We start from the raw sequence: 19,447 nt of genomic DNA on the forward strand, positions 1-19,447 counted from the left end.
CTACAATAAAGAATATTTACATAATAATGGTAACATAAATGTCACTTACTTGTTTTCAGCATTTAAAATCAACTTATAAACAAGGGACTAAACAGAATGTTAAGGTTACCAATCTTGACATTGCAAATGTCAAGGTGTAGCTAGTACAGGGCTGGGAGACCAGGTTGGGTGAGGAGGTGCAAGACATGGTCGCTTCATAGTCTAGTTTTACATGATGCAAAAATAAGACACTGTCTGAAGCTCAGGGAGCAAGAAATAGAGGTTTTCATATATTGTTTAAATTTGCAAAAGTGATGAAAATAGGGCTTCCCTGGTGGTGCAGTGGTTGGGAGTCTGCCTGCTAATGCAGGGGACAGGGGTTTGAGCCCTGGTCTGGGAAGATCCCACATGCCGCGGAGCAGCTAGGCCCGTGAGCCACAACTACTGAGCCTGCGCGTCTGGAGCCTGTGCTCCACAACAAGAGAGGCCGAGATAATGAGAGGCCTGCGCACTGCAATGAAGAGTGGGCCCTGCTCGCCGCAACTAGAGAAAACCCTCACACAGAAACGAAGACCCAACACAGCCAAAAATAAATAAATAAATAAAATTTTTAAAAAGTGATGAAAATAACTAAAATCACCAATGCATTTATTAAAAATTTGAGAGGAGGATGGAATCCAGAATGAGGGGGGAAAAGAGCTAAATCCTTGTTTTTCGTAGCAGGGAGTCAACAGATACGTCTAAGGTAAGAAATCAAGCATACTGTTTGTGGTTCAGGAGGTAAACTGTCAGAAGTGACGTTTGAAGATGGGGAAGGATGGAGTGGGAGACTATTACTTTTCATTATAAATCTTCCTTTGCTATGTGATTTAGTACCATAGATACGTCTTTGAACGAACACACACACACACACACACACACACGGCTCTTCAGAAAACTCATCAGCTCCCACCAGGAAACTCTCAGAGCTCCAAGAGCAAGCAGCAGGCCAAATGCTCAAAGGACAGCTTAGAGCTGCATTGCAGAGGAAGCAAAAAGTGTTTCCAGGAGGTGTCGGGGCTGCTTGGTGGCTGGAGTGTCACATTCCCTAATGAACATGCAGGAAGCGGGTAAAACACGCCAGTAGCTTCTCACCAGAGTGGATGGCAAAAGCTCGTTTCCTTTCCATGACAGTTGCAGTGCTGAGCTATTAACAAAATGCTGAAGTAGCTGGGAAAAGGATCTGTCTCAGCAGGACAGAGATAATCCTAGGGATTCTCAAATGACTCCACACTCCTTATTATGTATTTTGTTTACTCAGGCCACCTTGCCAATTACCCGTCAGAATGTGCAAATGCTTCCTCCCTGCTTTATCAGGTATGAGAGGTAGAGAATCAGGTAGAGAATAGGATAATGATATCAGTACCCTAATAATGATTATGATAGTAAATATCAATTAATGATGTCAAATATCAATACCACCGCCCTCCATTAACACCCTCCCCAGGACTGGTTAGAACTCTGGCTCCACTAGGATGAACTTAGTACTGACAGCCTAGAAAATATGATCTGATCCAGGCCTTAACGTATTTTCCATCTACAACAGGTGATCCTAAGGAAAAGGCCAAGGGAGTCCGCCTGTGCCCCTCGGCCTCGCCACCCGTCTCTGACTGTCCCCACTCGTCCACCTGTGCCCAGTCAAGCCGGGCGGCGGGCACGAGTAGGCCTAACAAAAGCCCCTGCTCCTCCTCAAGCCCCTCTGAGGGAACCCTGGCTGCCGCCATCCTGAGGCTGCAAATCCTGAGACTCCAAACTCAGCCACCTCCAGAGAGGCCAGCACCCAGCCTTCATCAACTACGACCAGCCAAGGCTATGTTTTACCAGAAGGCGAAATCATGCCAAATACCTTTTTTTTTTTGGTGGTGGAATTGATGTTAGGATGGATGAAACCGAAATTGTAAGTTTCTTTGCTAGATATGGTTCAGTAAAAGAAGTGAAGATAATCACAGACTGAACTGGTGTGTCCAAAGGCTATGGATTTGTTTCATTTTATAATGACATGGATGTGCAGAAGAGAGTAGAATCACAGATAAATTTCCATGGTAAAAAGCTGAAACTGGGCCCTGCAATCAGGAAACAAAATTTAAGTGCTTATCATGGACAGCCACGTCCTTTGGTTTTTAATCCTCCTCCTCTACCACAGTTTCAGTGTAATCCAAACACTGGAGTAATCCCAACACTGAAACTTACATGCAGCCTCCAACCACGATGAATCAGTATGTTCAGGCTTATCCTCCTTATCCAAATTCACCAGTTCAGGTTATGACCGGATATCAGCTGTGGGTTTATAATTATCAGATGCCACCTCAGTGGCCTCCTGGGGAACAAAGGAGTTACGTTATTCCTCTGGATTATACAGCTGTTAACTACCACTGTAATGAAGCCGACCCAGGAGCTGAAGTTTTGCCAAGTGAATGCTCAATTCATGAAGCTACTCCATCCTCTGGAAATGGCCCATCAAAGAAATCTGTGGGCTGAAGCATACAGACGGTGGAATCGTGTCTATTTAATCCAGAGAACAGACTGAGAAACTCCCTTGTTACTCAAGGTGACTACTTCAAGGATAAGAGTTCATCACTTTAGCAGAAGTTGAGCAGTGCTTAAGTCTGTTTGATCTTCTCTGCTGACTTTCTAGTCTCATAGGAAGTTGCAGGTTTTGAATAGTAAGAAGAGAGACTGAAAGTTTTTCAACTATTATAGAAATTTAAGTCTGAATTTTGATAAATCACACTCAGACTTTTCTATACAAGTTATATTAGATTGCCTAGTTTTATTTTACAGTGAAACTGTTTTTCATTAGACATTTACCTAGAAACTGATTCTGTGTTCAATATATAGTTAAAAGTAAAAAAATAATTGAGACTGAAAGGAATAACTTTAAGATTTATCTGTAAGGATTTTTTTAACTGACATTTGAAGAGTTTAAAAGCAAATGCTGATCTTCAAAAAAATTTGTTTTAGAAAACCTATTTTGAAAGGTCAGCATTTTGATAGTTTAAATACACGCAATTCACTTCTGCAACAAGTACCTGTGAGTAGTACAATATCTATGATGTTGTGCTTTTATGATTTGTCCAGAAATTTACCACAAAAGCAGAGTTTTTAAAACTGCATTTTTAGTCCGTGGAACTCAGTGTATAGTTAGCTTTATTGACGTTTTCCTTATCTAAACCCAGTAAAACAGATTCCAAACAAACAGTCCAATCAGTGGGTCTTACATTTATTAGTTCAAAATATTTTATCTTATCTAGAATCCACACATAGAGATATCCGATTGGGATGGTAATGAAGATAATTAAATTCTGGGCCTAATTTTTTTTAAAGACTCCAAAACAAACTAAACTTTATTAAGTACATAAGCTTCTCGATAAGTTACCATTCTCCTTTTTTTCTTTACTTTTTTTCCCTTGAAATGCTAAACTCAATGGCTGTATCTTAAATTGTGCAAAATATTGTTATTCAAGAAGGCTGAAACTTTTTTTTGTTCTTTTTTAAATTTATTTATTTTTGGCTATGTTGCGTCTTCGTTGCTGTGCTTGGGCTTTCTCTAGTTGAGGTGAGCAGAGGCTACTCTTCGTTGCAGTGCGCGGGCTTCTCATTGTGGTGGCTTCTTCTTGTTGCAGAGCACGGGCTCTAGGCACACGGACTTCAGTAGCTGTGGCTCACAGCCTCAGTAGTTGTGGCGCACGGGCTTAGCTGCTCCGCGGCATGTGGGATCTTCCCGGACCAAGGCTCGAACCCATTTCTCCGGCATTGGCAGGCGGATTCTTAACCACTATGTCACCAGGCAAGCCCTGAAACTTTTTTAATGTCACTTAAAAGTTACTCAGAGCACCTGAAAGGAATTGTTTCTATAAAAACGTTAAAATATTTGTTATTTGTTAAAGAACAGATAGATTTTTAGTTTTGTTTTTTAGCCTATTATATTTCCTTTTTTAAAGTAAAATATGTCCAGGAGAGTCAAGGAAGTTTTGGCATTTCTAAACCAAAAAAGTTGTTTAGCAATAAGCATATCCCCAAAATATACTAGATTTAGAGTTAACAGTCCATTTTTAGATCAGCTAGATTCCTCATTAGACAGTGTAAACCATGACAAATAACTTGAGATCCAGAGCCCCTTTGCTATACCCACAGTCTTGCTTTTCCAGTCTGTAGCACCATTCTTCCAGGCGGTTTGCTCCTAGAACAGGTGATGTGAAGAAGAGAAGTATCAGTATAAACAATTTGAGGGCTAAGCCTTGGAAAGGTAGCAATGGGATAATACCTTTCTAAGGGAAACACTTGTATCAGCATCATTTGACCTGCCATGGACATGAGTTTAAAGTGGCTTCCTGGGTTTTCTTTCATTGGCCAGCCCCTTCACTAAAACATGGAAACTCCATTTTTCCCTAACCTAATGAATCTTCCATCGGCCATATCATCAGTGCCCATTGTCTTACAATTCCTAATAATCTTCATTCTGAATCTGAAGGGAAGAGTCTTTTAACTTAAGGATCCCCAAGAGTGCTTTCTTATGCCTCAGAATTTGAAAGTGCCCTGAAATTGGTTCTTTTTAAAATTCTCTGTACTTTTTTGTGTGTGCTATAACATTTTACATGTATTATTCTATGATTAAATCTCCAGTTTACTCTAAATGATACTTAAATTCTAAAGAGCCAATTCTAATTATCCCAATATGACCTTAAGAAAAGTAAGGGAATAAACTTTTTATTTGTGTGCTCTTTTGTTGGACCGAAGTATTTAAAAAGGTAGAAAGAAGAGCCAAAATTCTGAACCTTTCAAAATGGAAAATTAAACTTAAAAGTGTCTTCCTATTACCTATGTTGATACTGTCTTTGCATAAATGAATAAATAGAAATAAAGAAAAAAAATTTTTTTCAAAAGCATTTTGACCTACTTATGCATGTCATATTATCTAAAAAGATGGTGGGGGTTTGAGTGGGGAGCATGTGACAAGATTTAGATCCCTGAAGTTCAGAAGTGTAAATATTGTTCAGTTTCTTAATGTGGCCAAGTTAGTTTATAAAAGCAAATCTTGACACACTGAAAAAAAAAATAAAGAAAAGGCCAAGGGAATCACGTGAGAGCAGGAGAACCAGGACCCAGCTCTGGCCCTGATGACTCCTGGCTGTGTCTCCAAGGGCAGGGAGGCGGCGGAGGATGTGTGAAAACAGGAGAACATGTTACCACATGGATATTGTCACACACCTGGGCCTGTGCAGGTCCAGACGTTCCGGAAGCTCATACAAGATTTAGTGTTGCTTTGGGGAAGCAGAGGTTAGAGGTGAGCACAGGAGACGCTTCTCATTGTCTGTCCATCTGCCAAGTTGGTCAACTTTAAAGTTGTATGTGTTGGCTATTAGTTTCCTGAATCAATAGTGGCCTTAACCTGGACTAAGATCTCATGTGTCTAATTTCCATCCATCTACTCTTGTCTTTTTCCCCTGTTGCCACCCCCCCGCCTCTCTCTTTTTTCAGCAAGTGCAGTTCGAGCACAAACTATCTGCCGGGTACCATGTTAGAGGGTGTCCGTCCCTCGCTGAGCAGGTGCTCTATCGGGAGAGCTGCACCCCAGCATCTCTTTCCAGAATGCCACAGAGAGCGTCATCCCCCTGTTTTCACGAGGGACCAAGGGCATCCAGAGAACATAGTGATGAACTGGGCAGGGAGAGATGGGAGTGCTCAGAACATTAGGAAGTGAAATTTATGCTGAGACTTGCCAGATGAGGACATTTCAAAGATAAAAGAGAGATGAGGAATGAGCCATGAGATGACCCTCCAGGGGGTGTTCTGTGAGAGGCCTGAATGCTGAGATGGAGGGTGGCTGTGAGGGGCAGGACGCGGGGGTGGGAAAGCGGGCTGGGCCCTGGGGGAGGAACCTCTGTCTGTGCTCCGTGTGGCCACGAGAGAGTGACAAGTTAGGCGTCCCCTGGGCAGAGAGGCACGGTTCAGAATCAGCACCCTGGGCTCCCGTGTCCTATGTAACGGTCCTTGAATGGGAAAATATTCAGAAGTGCTGAAGCTGTGGGGAAAGACACAAAAGGGCTTTTTACCAGAGGGAGAAAAAAAAAATAAAAACCTTTCTGTTCGCCTGCTCTTACTCTCAAATGTTCAGGGAAAGCCCAGAAAAGACCTCAGGGAAAAAATTCTTTTCCCTTATTTTTCTGGTCACTTTATTTCCTCTCATCACAGGCAATCAGGAAGCGGAGGAACCCTCTGGAAAGGGCTGGGTTACGGTTCTCCTTAATGGTAGGATGGGATGCTTTTCTCCCACAGGACTCCTATCGCACAGCCACCCAACCCTGCTCTCCTCCACCCTCATGTGCACGTGCAGAAGCTCTAACATTCAGATTCCTGGCCCCGGACCCCCATCCGAGCCCTTAAGGAGGTCTGGGCTGGGGTCCAGGAATCCATAGTTACACCAGCTCCTCAGATGATTTGCCCCCAAGAGTCTCCTGTGGAAAAACACCCAGACCTGGCGGAAGGTGGGAGGTGCCCGAACAGGGGTTGTAGAGAAGCTGTCTGGGGCTGAGGGGAGGGGAGGCATGGGGGGGGCCACCCCTGACAGGGGCTGCCGGCTTTGTGGCTCCATGATGACCAAGCTGTGCTGGGTGGCCGGGGTGGGTGACGCCAGGTCAGGGAAAGCGGCTGCAGGAGCCGTGGACTCTGGTCTGGGGAAAACAGAGCAAGGCTGCCAGTCTAGGTTATCTAAAGGCCACCGGGGGCGGGGAGGAGACTGGTCGTCAATGTCCCCAGTCCTAACGCATGTGCACGCCCACAACATGCCAACAAAACAGACGGGAGGCGGAGTAATTGCATGCTTGTACAGAATTCACACGATTACACTTAGAGCATTCACAACATACTACCACTGGGGAAAAAAGTCTTCACAAACTTTTCAAACCCCTAACAACACAGGTTCGTGAACAGTATGCACTCCTTCTACCTTAGAAAGGTCTGATTCAGACAGCTTTGTAAGTAGTCTCCCCTCCCACCAGGTCAGTGGAGGCTATTTTACAATTTTTCCACTTTCCAAGCCCAACCTGACCCCACAGACTGCCTGACCAGACTCTCCCCCCAGATCCACAGCTGGAGGGGAGGCCTGGTTCCCAGCTCTGCATGACAAAGGGCAGTTGCCCTTCCTCCCTGCAACTAATAGGTCCCTTGAAAAAAGTCTCCCAATCCACATTCACCACTAGCTAATTGCTCAATTATTTTATTTCCCCAACAAAACTCTTCAGTCCGCCTGGAATCCACATTGCAGGACTAGGACGCTGTGTCCAGAAAGCCTCAGGAGTCTGGGGGACTTGCCCTCTGTCTGTCTGCCTCCCCTGCATCCCCTGCCCAGCCCAGACTCGACCCTGGATTGACTGAGTCCCCAGCTTGCCTGGGGCTTATGGATGCTCCCAGCCAGCTTCAGGGGGTCCTGCAGGACCATGCGCTGGAAATAGTTGGAAGGTGTGGAAAGATCTGGGGCTGGGAATCGGAAGACCTGACGTCCATCATCACCTGTGTGAGCTTGGAGGTGCCGTCACCTCTCTGGGCCTCAGTTTTCTTAGCTCTAAAAACCAGGGGGCAGGAGAATGGATGGGATGGTCCACTTCAGCCTTAAGCCCTCTGATTCTACAAAGTAACCAGGAAACGGCCGGGGATGGGGCACCTTGCTGGACAAATCCTCTGAGGGTGACAAATGCTCCCAGGCTCTCGTGCCTTAAGGGAGATTGGGAAGGATTCTCAGTTTCCAAACCGTGGACCATCTGCCCAGGCACCAGTGGCCCTAGGAGCTCCCTGAGCACCGGACCCCAGAAGCCCATCCACGAAGGCAGGACTGGTCCTGGTCAGTTCCAGTTCCCATGAAGGACTCAGTCTAGAGTCGGCTCCATGCTAGGAGGCCAGCCCAGGAGCCCAGTGAGACACCTGGGAAAGGCAGAAAATCTGGCAGAGGAGGGTGCTTCCACTTTACTTTCTTATCTGAAAAACTAAGTTTCAGTTTCACTGGTCAGTTACCCCAGGTACAGAAGCAGCTTCTGACCGGGGGGACTCCCAGAGGTCCTCAGCCCTGAGGCATCTCCTCGGTGCACCGGCTGGTCAGGGAGCTGCAGCACAGGGGCCCCGCAAGGCCTCATCGTGAGCTTCCAGCCCCGGGGAGCTCCGGGGGGTCTAGATGTTGGGGGCCTGGAGGGGGGCCTCGGCTTGCAAGGGCAGCCTGGGTGTTATATCCTTGGCACCGCCCTGGCCAGTGATAAGCCACATCTCTTCCTCTCACCCAGCAGCGAGGGTGGTGGACTACTGCATATTTATGGAACTACTTCCAGGGACTGAGGGCCACAAGTCCTGGGTCTCCTGTAAATGTGACACTTCTGCACCTTTTGGCCTGACTCAAGGCCCAAATGTTTGCATCAAGTAAGTCCTTTCCTTGCTAATCACTTGCAAAGAAAGGCAACAGCTCTCCTTTTGAAGAAGGCTACACTTTTCGCAGGGAGAGCAGGAGGGCCCCCTCAGGCCGGACCCAGAGGTGGCGCCTTATATTTCAGGGGGTGTCGGAACAACATGATATATGAACTCCAGGATGGGATTTGAATTCTGCCTTGTGAATTACACAAATGCTGAGGAAACAGAGGTGCAAGAGAAGGAAAGGGGAGCAGAGAAGCAGTAAAGGTCATGATTGTGTTGCCCCCTGAGAGGCTCCCAGCTCTCCCCCATCCATTACCCCTCCCACCCCGTTCAACTGTCAGGATTTCTGTATTTCCTCTTACCTTGTCCTGTGAGCGTGTTTGACAGAATCCTTGTTTCCTTCCCTTCAGATAACCCGAGCTCTGCCACCTACTAGCTGTATGACCTTGGGCAAGTCAGGTACCCAGTTTTATGCCTCAGTTTCTTCATCTATAAAATGGGAACACTCATGGCAAATTGTGAGGATGAAGAGTTAATGTATATAAAGCACTCAGAACAGTGTGCAGCCCATAAACAATATTAGCCATTATGATTATTATCAGCATTATTATTATTTCTCCCCTTCCTTGAATTCAAAGCCCTCCCCCACCTTATTACTAAAACCCAAGCAAATGCACACACACAGGTATATGCATATGTGTGTGTGTGTATATATATATATATATATATATATATATATGTACGCACATAGGCGTATGGTAGCAATTTGTGCTCTCCTCCAGGGGGAATTCCGCCCTCAATCACCAGAAGGTTCTCTCTTCCTCTGCCTGGGACATGTGAGGAGCACAGAGGCAGGGGGATGGCATGAGAGACCTGTCAGTGACACAGCATACCCACAGAGGAGGCCAGAGTGCCCCCTGCTGGGAAAGCGCTCAGGGGTGCTCCCTGCGCACTGGGCCCCTCGGCCCCCAACCACCGTCCATCCTCTTCCACCGTCATTGCTCACCTCCCACGTGACAGGACAGGGGGAGGTGAGGCTGTCTCGTTTAGGGAAAGGCTTCCTCCTGTGCGTACTCAAATCCCCTGTGCCAGGAGGGGCGTGGAGGACTCGCTGAGCAAGCGCAGGAAGGTTCCTTCGCCGCGCATGTTCTGACTTCGCATCTGGAAGATCTGCGGATGCTGGCACCTGCCTCCTAGGGCTGTTGTGAATCCACGTTCAGGGCCCAGAACACTGCCTGGCACAGAGCGACACTCAGGAAATGACTGCTCTTCTTGTCGTCGTCATTTTTAGAAAGGTGCCCCCGAGACTGCAAGAGCAGGCAGATGGTAACCAGAGCCAACCCTCTAGGGTGCTCACTACACCAGGCGCTGCACCCAGCGTCTTAACACGTGTAATCCGTTCAATCTTCACACTAGCCTGTGAAGTAGACCTGTCATTGCCCCCTCCTTCAGAGGAGAAACTGAGACACTGAGAAGTTAGGGGACTTGTTAGCAGGTCAAATAGCCAGCGAGCAGCAGGCTCCCTACTTGAGCCCAGCCAGCCTCAAACGTGTGTTCGAGGAGGCACTGGGGGCTCCCACCCACGTGACTCTGGGCAGCTCTGTTGCTCTGAATCCGGGCATGACCTGGGCTCAGACTGCGCTGGTGCTGTGAGCCCGCGGCCGGCTCACCGTGCAGAGGGCTGGCTCTCCAGAAGGATGCTGCGCCTGAGGGCTGCCTCACTGCAGTCCTGTGGTTGCAAAGACATTGGCAGAAATTGCTTCTCCTGGGATTGGCAGAGAGCCAAGCTGCCAGCTTTCCTGTCCTGTTAGTGTCTAGCTTCCTTCTGTCACGGGGAGGACAGGCTCACCTGAGGGACTGTGGAGATGAATGGGAGGGGGCTTGCAGGGACTGGAGAATGGAGGGAGGCGACTCAAGGGGCTTCTGTGAAAGTGCCCTGAACGGGGCCTGGACCGGAACAGGCAGGAGTGCAGAACACTTTCCCTCCTTCCTCTCAGTGAGCAAACCTAGACCCAGACTGGCCTGCAGGGAAGAGATTTAAGCAGCCGGCTAATGGGACACTCGTCTCCACAGAATAGGCTCACTTTTTCATAGACTAGGACTGGGGTGGGGTCAGGGAAATTCAATAGGCACTAAAATTATTATTGAGCTGCCAGACAGCAGCGGTCAGAGGCCCCAGGCCTGTGTGGCATCCAGACAGCCCTTTGTGCCCTTTCTAGACAGCCCCCTCCTCGGGGCTCAGGGACCTGTCTGGCCACTGAACTCCCAGGAGGTCCGAGGGGTGTGACCTCCCTCCCTCCCGGGCTCCCTCCCTCCCACCACCCAGGCCCAGCCCAGGCCTGGCTATAAAGCTGGCCCAGCCTGGCCCTCAGCACACCCAGCTGGGACCCTCCTGGAGCCTCGTCCGGGGACACGTCCGCTCTGCCCCTCCCTCTCCCGAGCAGCACCATGCGGCCCCTCTGGCTCTGCTGGACGCTCTGGGCACTGCCCCTGACCAGCCCCGGGGCCGCCCTGACCGAGGAGCGGGTCCTGGGTAGCCTGCTGCGGCAGCTGCGCCTCAGCGAGGCTCCCGTCCTGGACGAGGCCGATGTGGAGAGGCTGATCATCCCTGCCCACGTGAGGGCCCAGTACGTGGCCCTGCTGCAGCGCAGCCACGAGGCCCGCTCCCGGGGGAAGAGGTTCAGCCAGAACTTCCGAGGTGAGGTCCTCCCTCCCTGCTGCAGCCTGGTCCTCGAGGGGTGTGGTGGGGAGGCTGCTCTGGGGAGGCGGTCTGGGGGCGCAGGCTCCACAGGGCCATGAGGAGGGACCATGGACTGTGAGGAAGGCTGGGCCCGAGTCCCTGGTCTCTGTCTGCACTGAGGGCCCTACCCCTCGGGACCAGGAGGAGCTGGACCAAAGCTAAGGCATCAGAGATGAGGATGGAGAAGAGAAAGCAGAGCCAATGGGAGCGTGTGGGTGTGGCGAGAACCCTGGCGCAGTCTCAGGGAGCGGCGTAGAGTCAGGGCTTCCGGGGTACCGTTTTCACATTGCCACCGGTAGCCTGAGCAAATGGTTTTAGGATCATCTTTTTGCTTCTCTGTTTGTTCCTCCGGAGCACTGGTGTGACTGTAGCTGACCCATCTCCCAGCGCTGTGAATATTAAAGTGCGTTATTGTGGAGGAAAAGGTGTAGGGACAACACTGTAGTGTAACGCCGAGCTATTCAGCTGTCAGGGATGCAGCCATCCTGAGTCCTATTCGGCCTCTTACCTCCCTGGGCTGGACTCACCTCCTCAGTGCCCAGAGCTAGACCCAAGGCCATGTGCCCCCAGGTGAGGATTCTGATCTTCAGCATCTCAGCTGAGGTAGCCCGGTCAGCCCTGCCAGCCTTCCGCTGGGCGGAGATTGTTACAAACAAGGCCCAGACGCATAGGGGGATTTTCCGGTAACTGGGCTTGGCCCAGGGAGACAGAACAGGGGCTGGTCTCTCCCTGCCTGGCCACCGCCTCAGTGGCCCTGCCACCCTCAGAGCTCCCCTGGTGCCCGAAGGGGCCCCGCTGACCCCGCTCGTGTCCCCAGAGGTGGCCGGCAGGTTCCTGGTGTCCGAGGTCTCCTCGCACCTGCTGGTGTTCGACATGGAGCAGCGGCTGCCGCCCCACAGCGAGCTGGTGCAGGCCGTGCTGCGCCTCTTCCAGGAGCCGGTCCCCAAGGCCGCGCTGCGCAGCCACGAGCGGCTCTTCCCGCGCAGCGACCGCGCCCGGGTCACCGTCCAGTGGCTGCACGTCCGCGACGACGGTTCCAACCGCACTTCCCTCATCGACTCCAGGTGGGGAGGTGGCGGCTGCGGTGTGGGGCGGGGGATGAGGAGGGGGCTGGGCCCGGCGCGGGAGGAGGGGCGGCGCGGGCCCGGGCCGGGCCCCTGGGGTGGGGGAGGGGAGAGGGAGGGGAGAAGGGAGGGGGTGGGAGAGGGCCCCCCCGGGGCCACCCCAGCCGTCCCAGTCCCCACCCCTCAGCGCGGACCTGTGTCTCCGTGTGGTGTCGCAGGCTGGTGTCCATCCACGAGAGCGGCTGGAAGGCCTTGGACGTGACGGATGCCGTGAACTTCTGGCAGCAGCTGCGCCGGCCCCGGCAGCCGCTGCTGCTACAGGTGTCGGTGCAGCGGGAGCACCTGGGCCCGCTGGCCTCCAGCGCCCACAGGCTGGTCCGCTTTGCCTCGCAGGGGCCGTCGGGCACCGGGCAGCGGGAGCCCCAGCTGGAGCTGCACACCCTGGACCTCAGGGATTACGGGTAGGTGCAGGGCCAGGACTCTAGTAGACTGGGTGGTCCAGTCCCACGGCGGTGGGGACCAGCTGGGGGGCAGATGCAGATAGCCCCAGGATGCAACTGATTCCCCACTACATGTTAAGAGTTTCTAATGGTAGAAATTTTTATTATTCAAATATTTTATTGAAAATATCTTCAGGGAATTCCCTGGCATCCCAGTGGTTAGAACTCCTCCCTTTCACTGCGGGCGGGGGGTGAGGAGGGGGCAGGTTCAGTCCCTGGTCGGGGAGCTAAGATCCCGCAAGCCAACCGACTGGCAAGAAAAACCCCAAAAAACCAAAAACCGAAAACCAAAACCCAAAAAACTTCAGGTATTTTCAACGAGCTTTATGTTGTCATTGATACATATACATTATTGTAATCATCTGTTTTCACTCTACCCTTTTCCCTGATTAATTCTTTGAAAAATATTAGCATTAGCAGTTACTAAGGTTGAACAGCTTTCCTCTGGCATTAGTGAATTCTTTCTTCTTGGGACAAGTTAGCTATTTGGAGTGGATGGAGCTGTGTAGTAGGGTGATTAATAACAGGGCTTTGGAATCATACAGCCTGGGTCCATGTAGCTTTGCCTTCTACTGCTGCAGGAACTCTGGCATGTCAGTTAACACCTTTGGGTCTCTGTGTCCTCATGTGTAATAGGAATGTTACTGGAACCTCTTCAAGGTTCATCTGAGGATGAAATGCAAGTATCATCTGAGATAATATATGTAAAGTACTTAGTTCAGTGCCTAGCATAATAGGAAACCTTTAGTGAACAGTAACTGATTTATAATTTATGTTTTGGATATGTTTATTCATTCACCACTTATCACAAATAGCCAACATTTTGAACATAACAAGAGATGGACCATACATCTCCCTCCAGATGCCCCACTAAGCCCCGCCCTGGGCCCCCTGACCTCTGCCCTCCCAGCTGACCTCTGACTCTGCCTCTCCTTGCCCCCCCCCCCACAGAGCTCAGGGAAACTGTGATCCTAAGGCACCAGTGACCGAGGGCACCCGCTGCTGCCGCCGGGAGGTGTACATTGACCTGCAGGGGATGAAGTGGGCCGAGAACTGGGTCCTGGAGCCCCCAGGCTTCCTGGCCTATGAGTGTGTGGGCACCTGCCAGCAGCCCCCAGAGCCCCTGACCTTCAAGTGGCCATTTCTGGGGCCTCGACAGTGCATCGCCTCAGAGACGACCTCGCTGCCCATGATTGTCAGCATCCCGGAGGGAGGCAAGCCCAGGCCCCAGGTGGTCAGCTTGCCCAACATGAGGGTACAGAAGTGCAGCTGTGCCTCAGATGGGGCACCTGTACCAAGGAAGCTGGAGCCGTAGGTGTGGGGTGCAGCCATAGAGGCCTCTGACTAGACGCGTGCACAAAACAGGTCTTAACATAGGTCCTAATTTTCTACTTAGCAAATTACCCCTGCCCCAATTGAGTGCCCCTATTTTACCTTTCTTGTGTATTCTTCCATTTCTTGCTCTCCTGTCCGTCACCCTAAGCACTTACGTGAGTAATTAATGCAACCCGATTGCAGAGCTGTAGAAGGAAACCCCAGCCTACTTGTTAAAGGATATAGCTGAGCAGGGACAGATTGTCAGCTAGGAGCTTCTGTTCTCTAGCAGATTCTCAACCGAGTATGGGACAACAGACCCTACAATGAGAAGTGGGAAAATAGACTGATTTACTCTATTATATGATGAATTAAAACAAAACAAAAAATCCCTCTGTTTCCCCTAGGTGGGGAGGAGGTCTAAAAAGAACCCCCATTCACCAAAATGTTCATCCACTCTGGGCTTTTGTACATATACTTGGGTCCCCAGTCCCCTGAGAGAGTGCTAGAAGGGAGGATGAAGGGTTTTAGGCTAGGGGCAATGGACAGGGTATCAGAACACCTGGTTTCTGGATCTAATAGGGCCATAAACTGTGACCTCAAACAAATGCAGAAGCCTTTGGGCCACCATTTCCTTTTAAAAAGGAGGATTTGGGATTCAGCTCTAGGACTTCATTGCCCTGGGGATCAGACAGCCCTAAACTCACCCACTTCTCTGCTCCTCCAGAGACAGCATTGCCTGTGCATATTTAGGTTATTTCCCCCACTGTTTTAGAGAACTTATCACCAGAACCCACATGTATTTACGTGTTCGTTTTTTTTAACTTAGCAAAAAGAAAACAATCGAATGTAGATAATCTGCTGAAATAAAAGTGATGTTTCACTCTGTGTCTATGTATTTAATTTCTAGTGTCCTTGACGTAGGAGGGAGGGAGCAATAATGGGGAATGAGAGCGACATAATGATCTGAAGAATGGGCGTGACCAAGGTCCCCCAACCCCTAGGTGGCGCTGAAGACTGTAATAACGGTTTAGATTCTGCTTTTATTTGTAATATTTATATCCCTCCAACTCTCATTCCAAAAATAGTACTGTAAACAATCACTCACATATGCCATCTCCTTAGAAAGCACTTTAACCTTTGCAATAGTGGTTCTGGGGACAGGGCAGGCAAGCGAATGTTTACTGAGCATTCACTCTGAACCTGGGAGCTATGCTAGGCAACCTCATATACATTATATGACTTAATTCTTGCAACTACTCCTTGAGGTAGGTATTATTATTCCCAGTTTTCAGATGAAGAAATCAAGGCTGAGGCAATGCAAATCTATGGGCTAGAGATCAGCATGCCCCATGCTCTGCTGATGACACAGGCATTAGTTAACATGTCATTTGGAAGTTGCCACATCTGGTAACTCCCCTACATTTACCTTTCCTGCTCAGCAGGGTTTCCTTATGCCCGACTTATTGAAGTTCATGGATTTTCTATTTTGGCATACAAAGCTAATTAATAGCAACTGAATAGCAAAGGGGAAAATGAGCTAGTCTATGGACAGCCAGGACTTGAGGACTTGGCAAGAATATTGTTGGAGATGGGGAGAGAAGATTTGTCTCTGACTTGTAAATGGCTATCTTACCTCTATAAGACATCAAAATGAAGAACTGCCACTTGGCATGTTGTGAGTACCAGGGCATACAGTCGCTTTCTCTACAAGAAGGATATCAAAATCATCTAAAGAATTCTACCAGCTTCTCAGTGATGTATCTGTGGCTCTAAAAGGTCTGTGGACTCCCAACCAGTCACATGCAATCAGTGCCAAGGATGGGCCTGCTCACATAATCCCATGCGAGCTAAAAATACCTAGGAGATCGGCTTCATTTCAAAATGTAAGGATGTGCTCATCAGCACAGGGAAACAATGTGGTAGACAAAATGTTCTCCCCAAATACGTCCATGCCCCCCAATCCTTAGAAACTGTGACTATGTTCTGTCACATGGCAAAGGGACTTCGTAAATGTAATTAAGTTTACAGACCTTAACATAGGGAGATTGGGGCTTTTTGAATCTCCTGTTCATAAACAACCTGACCTGTTTACATACAACATGAGTACGTACCTGTTTTTTAAAATCAAGGTTAAGGGAATTCCCTGGCGGTCCAGTGGTTAGGACTCAGCGCTCTCACTGCCAAGGGCCCCAGGTTCGATCCCTGGTCGGGGAAAAAGCCCGATCCCGCAAGCCGCGTGGCATGGCCAAAAAAAAAAAAAAAAAATCAAGGTTAAGGTGTGCCTTACCGCATATGAAAAAGAGGTGTAGAGTCATATTCCAGAAGGGTCACATTGATTCTCTTTAGGTGGTGGGATTAAAGGCAGTGTTCGTTTGTCCATTTGATCTAATTTCTAATTGTTCTGCAGTAAACATGGATTATTGGTATAAGAACAACAACAAGTCAAATATGCGTGCAAAGTGTGACTCCCTGGAGATTCCTATATCGGGAAGGAGTCAAGGGGACCTGCCATTTGACTGGCTGGGAGCAGCTCAGGATTCGCCCTCATTCCCTGGATCATCTCCATTCTTAGGAAGATGAGCCTGCTATCCAGAGACAGACCAGGAAGGATACCCTGAAGCCTTGAGAGTGAAGACCCTGGACAAGTGAAGGCAGAAATGAAGCGCTGTCCACTTTGTTGGGACAGCTGGAGGTGAAGAGGGGGCAGGACCGTGGGGTGGGGAGTGAGAAGGGAGGAGGGGCAGGAACAGCTCAACCCATCTGACTGGTGGATGCGAGGATCAGAGGAGAGGAGTGAGGTGGGCCGTCCTGGAAGCTTAGTGAACTCCCCGTTTTCCTTCTGGACTTCTCTGTCTGTTCAGATGGAGGAAAGTGATAGAGTAGGCACCCAAGAAGACAGGTGCCAGAGAAGGAGAGTATATGTCCATGGCAGAATGGCAGCACCAGGCTTCCTGAGGGTATGTCCTAAGTGGCTGGGTGGGGAGGACGGGTCTTTTCTCATCTCATCTCATTTCATCCATCCAACACTTGTACCCAAAGGAACATCACAGGCAGCAAACGTAATGGCCATGGGAGCCACAGCAGGGGCCGCTGCGCAGACGAAATGAGCCTTTAGAGTCAGCAAGGTCATTACAAGAAAATGAAATGGGATTGCCTGCAATTAAAAAATATATTTAAAACTTTGTATGCCTAAACTTTAAAATTTGGAGATGAAAAAAAAAAAGATCACAAAGTACCCCAAAAAATAGCCAGTTTCTGGTCAGGAGTTCACATGTTCAAGCTTAGTCAGGAGGACCAAGTGCTTTGGCTGCTCCCTGTCTTACGTGGCCTGCCCTGGCTGGGAATCCAGCCAGCACTGGGGGCCACCAACTCGGCCTCCTTTCCCAGGCTCTCCAGTCCTCCTCATATTTCACCTCCACTCCTGGAAGCTGAGGCAGGAGTTACCAAGGCAACCAGGTAAGGGATGGATGTGTGTAAGGGGACTGACAGGTGTGAGATACTGGTGTCTCCTACCCCTCGCCCCACTCCAACACACACATACTCACGCGCGCACACACACACTCGGCGCACAACCTTTTGTACTGCAGGTCAGAGCCAGACGGCCAGGGGGCCTTGCAGCCTCCCAGTGGACCGTGGGGAACCCGAGCATCCCTCAGAAGCACAGGCACCGTTAGGAAGTTCTGGTTCCAGTCCCCAAGGTCCTCGTAATGTAGGTGTTCCTTCTGGTTAGTGTGCTCCTCAGCACCTTTCCTAAGGGCTGTGTCGTAAGTCCCCCTCTTCCTTCAGCTCGTTTGAGCTGTAGGGTTTCTGGTGTCAGAGCCCATGCTGGTGACAACTAGGCTGGGCTGCAACATGGCCACTATGAGAAGCATTTAAGGCTTCTACACACAGAACCACGAGATCTCACTTTCAGGGATCCAGGCTAAGGAAATAGTCAAAGAGTTAGGTAAAGACTTTCTCACAGTAGTTTGAACAGTAATTTTAAAAATTGATAGAGGTTTTATGAAGGTAAGGACTTTTGTCTGTTTTGTTCGTGGCTGGATCCCCAGAAACTGGCTCAATAAATATATATTGAATGAATGAATAAACCTAATGCTGATCTTTGAGAGCATGGCTAATTAGTACAGTGCATCCATTTAATGGAACGCTAAGTCGTCACTAAAATCTTGTTTTAAATAACTTTTCAGTGACATTGGAAAATATTTATTGTATATCTAGCATAGAAATTTCAAAACCACATGTATATCATTTATTTCCAACGATGGAAAAGCTATGTATGCATACAAAATAGTGTGTAAGGAAACACACAAAAAAGGTCTGCAGAAAATGGTCCTTAGGAAGTATGGCTATGGGTGATTTTGACTTTTCCTTTTTTTGTATTTTCTAAATTTTTTCTCAATATACATGTATTAATTTCCTAATCAGAGAAAGTTATAGAAATGTAATTTTGCTTCATAGTAAATATCTGGTCCTCACTTTTTAAAAATTAATTAATTTTTGGCTGCGTTGGGTCTTCCTTGCTGCCAAAGGAAGGGGGGGGCTACTCTTCATTGAGGTGCACGGGCTTCTCATTGTTGTGGCTTCAGTAGTTGTGACACGCGGGCTCAGTAGTCATGGCCCGCGGGCTCTAGACGCGCAGCTTCAAAAGTTGTGGCGTGCCGGCTAAGTTGCTCCGCGGCATGTGGGCATGTGGGATCTTCCAGGACCAGGGATCCAACCAGTGTCCCCTGCATTGTCAGGCGGATTCTTAACCACTGCAACACCAGGGAAGTCCCTGGTCCTCACTTTTAAGGGTCCAGAAACTCAAGAACCAGGGACTTGTCCTCCTGGACGTGATCAACTAGAGGAACATTGCAGAAAGCAGCCCGCTGCTGGGGGTGGGGTGTGGATTATACGGAAAGGCCTGTAGAAAGACTGAGAGGCGGTGGGGAACCAAGGGCCTCTCCTGCTGTTCTGAGACGCCTCCCTCTTGGGATGCCATCTCCTTCCTCTGTCACCTGTCCCCCCGTAGTACTTAAATTTACTACTGATGAAAACGTAAACATCACGTTTGTGGAGCGTTTTAAAGCAAGTGGCGGTGGTCGGGGTTACTTTAGTCAGGCTCTAAGGAGCCCATCATTTCCTAAACAGAGGAACTAACCCTATTCGCAATCCAGTTAATAAGACCAATCGTGTGAACCACTTAAGTTCAAGTGAGTAACCGCGGCTCCCCCGCCGCCTCCCCGCGCGGGCGGCAGCTGGGGGCCTCCCAGCTCCAACCCGGGCGCACCGAGGCGCCTGGCTCGGAGCCCACAGGTCCCCAAGCTCCTGTCTGAAGCCCCGCCAAGAGTGTCACATCCGTCCCCTCAAATCAGCAACCTGGAGAGGTCCTCTTGCCCTCGAGGTGCGGCTCATGGCCAGCACCAGGAATAACA

General features: G+C 49.4%; 1 protein-coding gene and 1 pseudogene across 2 annotated transcripts; both read left to right on the plus strand.

Moving 5' to 3' along the window:
• Nucleotides 1–1,304: 1,304 nt before the first annotated feature.
• Nucleotides 1,305–2,632, plus strand: LOC132476678 (deleted in azoospermia-like; annotated as a pseudogene).
• An 8,228-nt stretch (nucleotides 2,633–10,860) lies between these two features.
• LOC132483337 (left-right determination factor 2-like) lies at nucleotides 10,861–14,031 on the plus strand. 2 transcript variants are annotated; one of them, XM_060088632.1, is made up of 5 exons: nucleotides 10,861–11,110; nucleotides 11,970–11,998; nucleotides 12,101–12,216; nucleotides 12,435–12,677; nucleotides 13,668–14,031. In XM_060088632.1, exons 1-5 carry the CDS (start codon nucleotides 10,861–10,863, stop codon nucleotides 14,029–14,031), a joined length of 1,002 nt encoding a protein of 333 aa, XP_059944615.1. The 2 variants fall into 2 exon arrangements, with proteins under 2 accessions (XP_059944615.1, XP_059944613.1); XM_060088630.1 differs by having other exon boundaries at nucleotides 11,970–12,216.
• The last annotated feature ends 5,416 nt before the right edge of the window (nucleotides 14,032–19,447 follow it).

Source organism: Mesoplodon densirostris, chromosome 2, assembly GCF_025265405.1.
Source record: "Mesoplodon densirostris isolate mMesDen1 chromosome 2, mMesDen1 primary haplotype, whole genome shotgun sequence".
Classification (NCBI taxonomy): Eukaryota; Metazoa; Chordata; class Mammalia; order Artiodactyla; family Ziphiidae; genus Mesoplodon; species Mesoplodon densirostris.